Source organism: Propithecus coquereli, unplaced genomic scaffold (assembly GCF_000956105.1).
Source record: "Propithecus coquereli isolate 6110/MARCELLA unplaced genomic scaffold, Pcoq_1.0 Scaffold165, whole genome shotgun sequence".
Classification (NCBI taxonomy): Eukaryota; Metazoa; Chordata; class Mammalia; order Primates; family Indriidae; genus Propithecus; species Propithecus coquereli.
In genome coordinates, this window is record NW_012141080.1 from 1,153,058 (window position 1) to 1,161,068 (window position 8,011).

General features: G+C 37.7%; 1 protein-coding gene across 1 annotated transcript in view; it reads right to left on the minus strand.

The window, feature by feature from the left end:
• The window catches only part of GLG1 (golgi glycoprotein 1), a 132,195-nt gene that overhangs the window by 49,674 nt on the left and 74,510 nt on the right, over positions 1 to 8,011 (minus strand). Inside the window, exons 3-4 of the mRNA XM_012641511.1 lie at positions 5,315 to 5,401; positions 1,322 to 1,537 (exon numbers count right to left, since the gene is read on the minus strand). Of these exons, the coding sequence (XP_012496965.1) occupies positions 1,322 to 1,537; positions 5,315 to 5,401 (303 nt within the window). The remainder of the gene's footprint in view (positions 1 to 1,321; positions 1,538 to 5,314; positions 5,402 to 8,011) is intronic.

The following is an 8,011-nucleotide window of genomic DNA, read 5'->3' on the forward strand; positions in this document are numbered from 1 at the left end:
AAAAAGTCTGTCTGAAAACAATCCAGAGAGCTAGGGGGAAGCTAATCAGCTATTACCTTGGTGGTCAACAGGTAAGAACTATTACAAAGAGAGAATTGCAATGGTCTACTTTATAGTGTGGGACACTAATCACAAATGTGAAAATGTCATTGATTCTGGAAAAGTATGTTTGGAACACTTAGATTTTAGAAGGCATGAGCTTTGGAACTGGATATAATCTCCAACACCCTAAATAAAGTCAGAGGAGCTTCCTGAATCATCAGGGTAGCTTAAGTGCTTTTGTGCCATTTCTAGAGTCTGCTAGAAAACAAAAAACTGCCTTCTTTATTAAAACTGACCTTTCTTTAGTTGCCAAGCTCACAGAGCTTTCAAGACCAACTCAGAGGCACCCTATGATAAGGCACTGGTCCCTGTGCTGATACGAAGGAAAGGGCATTAGGTGACAGCCAACATTACCTGGCAATATACCCTTCATTTGAACTGGTGTGCTCAGTTCAGGATCCTAACACCATGCCCCCTTTTGTCAGTGACAGACAACTGAAAACCATGAACAAACAGAAGGCAGAGACACAAATGGATTTTATTTTCTGTCATGGTTCCTGAACAGCAGATTAATGAGCAGTGGCAATTAACAGCTGATGCTCAGACGACCTCTCCCAGTGGCACCTAGTACTTTTCAGGAGTTTCTTTCATTTTTGCTGAGCAAACAGATTCAGAATAAACCTGGCTAAGCCTCCATTGTGACCTTCTGTTCACCAGACTAGTGAGTCTAAAAATAAGATCGGATATAACTGGGGAAAGTAGCAGCTAGGTAGTTATGTTCTCTCCTGTCTTTACTAAAATCAGTTCTTCTGTAAAATCACATTTACAGAGCAATTTTCTTCTGACAAGCTAGAAGTACTTTCACATATCTTAAAATTTTCTAATTTAGATACTTTGCTTTATAGAGGGGGAGCTAAGTAATTTTTTTTATGGTAACAGTGAGGTATATGCAGAGGAAGATGAGAGAACTCAGGTCTCTCCTTTGCCAGAGGCACATTATAGGTAATCAGCAACTGGTTTAATATTGTGAAGGTAACAGCCCACTCTTACCAGATATTAATTCTTCTACTTCCCCATACATTACTGAAACATTCTGTTACAAACACATGAAGTACATTAACAAGGGCAACTGGTCTTAGCTCTTAGGGCTGTCTGAGCAAGTTTCTTTAATTTCAACTTAATGGTCATTCCAGCCCTAGAATTTTCCCATGCCAGTTATACAGCTTCTCATGTGCCAAATTTTAAAGGTTCCTTTGGAGAAGTCAATGTAGTAAGATACCTTTTCTCCAAGCCGAATGCTGCCACATTTCAGAATGTTGATGTCATTTTTGCAGTCATCCATGAAGCCACAGATTAAACGGTAATCACTGAAAATGATGGCCGTCATCTTGGTAATGTATTGGTGACACTGATACTCAGTGATGTTGCCTCGGTGATCCACCAAGCAAGAAACCATGTAACCTTTTCCAACTGGTTCATCCGCACATTCTTTAATCTGCTCAAAAGAAAGTGGCTGTTTTACACAAGTTATTCTGTGACTATACCAAACAACCTTTATGAAGGAGAAAATGTCTGATATTTTCCTGTTAATTTCCCATCTCTTTACTTGGGAGAAAAAGAAGAAAAACATTTAGAAACACATTCAAGGAGAATATTTGGAGATATATTCATTTAAGAAAAAAATAGTGTGTCATCCCTACTCAGATTGTTGTACCTTCTAGAAAATACCTGATAACTGTGTTTTGCAAGCAAATACATACATATCCAAATGCTTAGGAAAAACTCACTTCTAAATGGAGTAAAAAGAGATTTTAATATCTATAGCTTTAGCATGGTCCTAATGACGAAGTACTTTTAACTGTGTAAAGAATGCAGTGTTCAGTGAGGAGATGAACCTAGGGAGTAGGTCTGAAAAGCAGGTGCAGAAGTGAAGTCTAGCTGCACATCCCAAGCAAAGCCACACGGCAAACTATTATCATTAGGTAAACACAATGGCCAAGGAGAGAGATGAGGGAAGGCATTCTTGACATGACATTAATGTGTTCTGAATTAACTATGGATTTGAACATGTGTTTCTAAAGTTAGTAGAACCCAAGCTTAACCACTGTGGTCTGGAACAGAAATATGTATAAAATGATGTTCAGTGCAGTCTGGCAAGAAGTTTGGGAAGGGGAAAACCACTGCAAACCTGGTTTGGGTGGTTTTGACATATGATCTAGTAGATGAAGCACAGAGTGATTCCAAATGCTTAGTCTTCCTGCAAAGTGCACCCCAAACCACAAATGAGGCTGGGCAAGGTGGCTCATGTCTACAATCCTAGAACTTTGGGAGGCTGAGGTATGGGGACTGCTTGAGGTCAGGAGTTCAAGACCAGCCTGAGCAACATAGAGAGACCCTTTCTATACAAAAAATATTAATAGAAAAATTAGCCTGGCATGGTGGTGCACACCTGTAGTCCCAGTTACTCAAGAAGCTGAGGCAGGAGGATCACTTAAGCCCAGCTACAGCCCAGGGGTTTGAGGCTGCAGTGAGCTATGGTGATGCCATTGTACTCTAGCCAGGGCAACAGAGTGAGATGCTGTCTCAAAAAAAAAAAAAAAGGAAGGAGCTAAAGGTAAATGTTTGTTTTGAATATAAACAAGAAAAGAGTGTTTTCTTGGTTTTTGAAACCAATAGAGACCATTCTTCCCCACTACACCAGCTAGCATAAGTCTGCACACAGGGCAAAATAAATACCACCTTCTTTTCCAAAAGGTGCTGGCTGAAGGACATGCCACACGGGGATTATCCTAGGTCTCTAGGATAACTAGGGTAACTAGGTCTCTTCATGTCTAACTCCAGTACTAAGTCCAGACCAAGTCAAAAAATCAGTTCAAGACAGAAAATTGTGTTTACTTTTAAAGAAGCAAACTTGAGAATTTAAGTAAATAGTCTCATACCGCCTTCAGAGGCAGCAGAGATCTTCAACAGTCAAGATGAATGCAATGCTTTCAGCCTAACCTTGAGCAATTTTTTGTGATGCCTAAAAAAAGTGTATTTCCAGGAAAAGTTTTTTTGAACAAAAAACAGAGCTAAGTTTGAAAAGTAAAAGGAGGAACAGCTGCTTGAAAATCCCAGCTTTTATAATTCAACTACAGAAAAAACTGGATAAAAATCAGAACAAGTGGCAGACACCTGGGTTTTTAAGCCCAATGAAGAAGAGAAGCATTCATACAGGCCCTAATATTAGGCAACCAACAGTTTAAAAATCAGAAGAAAAACCAAGAGCATTTTGAATTGGAGCCCCAATCAGAAACTAAATGTATATTTAGCTTTAATAACTCGAGATTTTACTGAAACACAGAAATGTAGCACTATTTGTATTTCAGTTCACTACCAATTATAAGAGGGTGTAGTGTTTGAATGAGAAGTTTATGATTTTCTTCAGCCGTTCTGCTGTGTAGCGTTTTTTCCTTCTATCTCACTAAACTTCTAAGATTAACAGCAAAAAAACCCACCATTAAATCATCAACAGATTTCAGAATGGGGGAGTAAACTCTGAAGTGGCTGGGGACCAGATTCATAATGTGCCATTAGAAAAACACTGTAGTCATTTTATTTTTTGACACGAGACAGAAGGAAAGCAGGCAGTATTTAGCTTAATTCTGCAGAATAAAAAAGGTTGCTCTGCAGTTTGCAGATACTCTTTGATGTTGTTTTTCTCCCTGGAAGTAGGATTCCAAAATTAAGAAAGAAGATAGAAGGAAATGCAGAATAAAATGTTTTGCTGATAACTATGTTCTTCATATTTAATTTTCTTGACTCCAGTATACTCTCTCTGTAGGAAGGGAAAAGTGTCCTTGTTATTCAATCTTGTACAAAGCCAGAATACCCCAAAAGGTCACAGGAGACCATCATTATACATATGTTATAAGGAAGCCAACCTAATGCAAAGAGTGAAATTATTCTAGTGAATATGTATATACTCTGAACTAAATTTCCACAGGGAAATCAAACTGGTGTGTATTTAACGGTGACAGAAAAATAGGGCAAAACAAACACATGTATATATATATCCTGATGTGTCTTTTAAAATAAAACTACTTACAATTGGATATTTCCATAATATAGTAGGAATATTCAAACATTGAAAGTTCAAGTCTGGGAATCATTTCTTTGTTAATATTTTTTTGTTATTAAGCAAATACCTTGCCTTTGATATTTTAAAGTTAGAAGCTTAGTCACATAACTAGCTAAGGGAGTTTGAGATGTAGAATATTAAAGCTAGGAGCTGAAGATCAATTTTTCAAAGATATGCTGTTCTATTCTGAAGCCCCAAGGTAAATATGAAGGGTCATTACTTTAAAAGAATAAAACATACCTGATCCAGTATTAGAAGATTTACGAAAACAGGTTCTATTAATACAAGACCCCATACTACGTAAATGAGGAACATGAGCTGATGGCTTATGTGGTGGGACAGGGTCATCCTTAAGAGCTCTGTAGAAAGTGGCCCATAAGTCATCAATAGGGTCAACTTGAGGACAGATTAATATGCTGCAAGAACGCTGACTGTTAACTTTGGGGTAGAAAAATAGCAACTGTTTTCTCTGTGATTCTCGTACTTCAGTATGCAGAAACTCTGGCTTACTAGAGTTTCTACTGCTGATTTAAAAAAAAAACCACCCCAGGGAAAAAAAAGAAATTCCAAATACCACAATTTTCACTAATATTTGTTGTTTACTCTGAGCCAAGATAAGTAATTAAAAATTTTCCGTTAGCATCTGTACAGTTTTATACATTTTCATTAACTGTTTTTGTCTTTATGCTCAGTATCAATTTATAACAATATACACAATCATACCCTCAACCTTTTTAACCTTAACTCTTATTTGAAGTGTATGTCTTTGTTGTTCAATTGATCCAACTGCATAGCTGAAACACTCAGGAATGTCCACAGGCCTCCTGTAACCATTTTGATACGCTTCACACATAGCAGGTTGTACAACGTGTGAGAGCAGCATTGTTAACCTCAGCAGTTTTACTCCCTGTTTGGGGACCAAAAGAACCTGATTTCCAACTGTCTCAATCAATAGTATCCCAGTTTACGTGTAGATGGATGTTAACAAAGAGTCTAATTACATCCCCCTTCCTATCTTTCAGCCAAGACAGATGTGAATTCCAAGAAAAGTAAAGTAACTAGGTCATTCCTCTCATAATGACTGGTCTGGTCAACAGATGTAATTTTCTCTTCTAAGTCATTAAATATGCACAAAATTCTTTCACAACTTACCTCTGTTATGGTAGACTTGCAAACCTCTCTGGCCACAGATTCAAATTTGGGATCTGTAGTTAGGTTCAGCTTATAATTCCACAACAGCTAGGTATAAGAGGGGAGAAAAAATAAGGAAAAAACCTCCAGTTAGAATAGTATGAAATTTATCATCATGTTACTTTAAATGACAACAACCTTACTTTAAATGACAACAACCAACTTATACAGAGTCAGATAAAGCATATTCACATATCAGATAACAGAAAGTAAGATAAAATGCCACCATATTCATAGATAAAAGGAAAAAATACGCAGACAAAATAAAAGCACTATCAGACATACTTTTTGCTGTTTTACTAAAGCACAAATTTTTTCAAAGCTATGAATTAAAACTCATAAAAAAGTCAAGAAAAAAATTAAAAATTATAATACCTCATAAGGTTTTCAGAGAAAATATAAACAGGTTATATAAGCCAAATTCTGCTTAAACCAAAAGGTCTAACACAGAAGGTCAGATTTGGTGGGTTTCGTCTCAGATTTCACAATCAACAGTACCTTCATAGGTGAGTTTTATGAAAGAGAGCTGCACAAGATCTAGCTTCAGGGCCTATCTATCTTTATTCCTTTAAAAACCTTGACTTGACACATATACCACAAAGTTCACTTTATATAACTGTTTTAACATATCTTAAACTATAAAATATCTAAAGTCATTATTATTTATAGGTGAGGACTAAATATTATTTTATCTTTATCTTTTAGATTCAGTTAAAAATTTCCAATAAGTGATCTAATTTATGAACAGCAGCAAAAATAAGCCTTTAGAACAGTTCAAATGGGGAAACAGAGCAGAGGCTTTGGATGATGTAGAACATGAAGGGATATTTTGGGAGGGTACATTCCTTTTTAACTGCTATATTCTAAGATGAAAAAATACAATCAATCACTGATTCAGTCAAACATCTGCTTAGCCCTTCTCATGCTGACCAGAGTCTCATCTCAAGGACCTTCAAGATAGGCTATTGGAGGAAAAAGACGCCAGTGTTTGTTGAGTATGTACGTACGATGTTGTGCTATTTATGATGAAATCTGAAAGATGAGCAGCAGTTAGCCAGATGAAAGGGGCAGGAAGAAGACTGTTTTAAGCAGATGAAACAGCACGCACAGGAGCAGGGGGTGTTAGAGGAACTGAATGTCCAATGGAGGACTGACTGGAGGGGCGGGCCAGGGCCAGATCAGAAAGCCCTTGTAGGCCACGTGTGAACTTTAACTCACAAGTACTGGGGAGTCAGTGAAGGGAAAGTAAGGGGGTGACATGACCAGATCTCCTTTTTAGAAGTAAGACACAGGCACGTATAAAGTGCATTAGGAATGACATAGAAACAAGCAGTTAATTCTGTATGAGTGCTGAGGAAGATTTAAGGAAATAAAATAACAATGAGTAGGATTTCTTCTCCCCTCTCCTCAAAAGAAACTTTAAGTAAAAAGCTCTAATCTCTTAGCTGTCATCAATCATCAATAAGTGAGTCTTTAGGGAAAAAAAGGAGTAGAATCTGGCTGCCATCTATAATGAAAGCTCCAAGAGCATGGGAATGTTGCCTTGCATCCCAAGTGCCTAGAAGAATATATGGGACATAATAGGCACTAATTAATATTTGCTGAATAGATAATAAACAAAGCTATACCATGATGAATGACAAATTCAACCAGTGGGACATATGAAGCCAAATTGAAAACAGGTATAGGAAAAGCTTAGTTCCAACTGAAGAAATCTTGGGCTTCCTGGCTCCCCAGAAGCAGAGATGAATCCAGTGATTCAAAAGACAAGGTTAGAATTTGGACAAATAAATTTTACTGCTATTTATGAATTAAGTCAGTACTACATGGCCACTAAATTTTATATTCTAAAATTAAACCAACACTTTTCAAAGGAGGTCTAGTATCTCAAGGACTTACGACTGGGGCTCCAGATGTGCAAAGGTAGAAAGGACAGAAAGAGTAAGGGTAACTTATGGGAATCACATGTAGTTAAGAATTGCTGGAGCTGAGGGTATGAAAGATGAGATGGGGGAAGGGAGCAGGCAGGCAGATCACATTGAATATTATAGTTTATATTAAAGATTTTGAATTTTATCTTAAAGGAAGTGAGAGGCTAATGGATAATTTTAACTAGAGAACTCAAAAGATCAACTCTGATTACACTGTGGGGAACAGTGGAATTGAGGGAGATTAATAGACCAGTTAAGAGGCGAGAATTGATATGGATAGGAGAAGATGGGATATATTTGAGACACATGGCATAAAGTCATTACAGGCTGTGGGGGCGGGGTGGAGCAAAATTATTCCTTCACAGTCAAGCTTACCCTTCAATTTTTAAAGTCAGAGCTATCTATTTAGTCAAATAGTTGTATAAAGGTATTTTAAAAATCAAAACGGGGCCGAGTGCGGTGGCTCACGCCTGTAATCCTAGCACTCTGAGAGGCCAAGGCGGGCGGATCGTTTGAGCTTAGGAGTTCGAGACCAGCCTGAGCAAGAGGGGGATCCTGTCTCTACTAAAAAAAAATAGAAAGAAATTATCCGGACAACTAAAAAAAAATATATAGAAAAAATTAGCCGGGCATGGTGGCGCATGCCTGTAGTCCCAGCTACTTGGGAGGCTGAGGCAGTAGGGATTGCTCGAGCCCAGGAGTTTGAGGTTGCTGTGAGCTAGGCTGA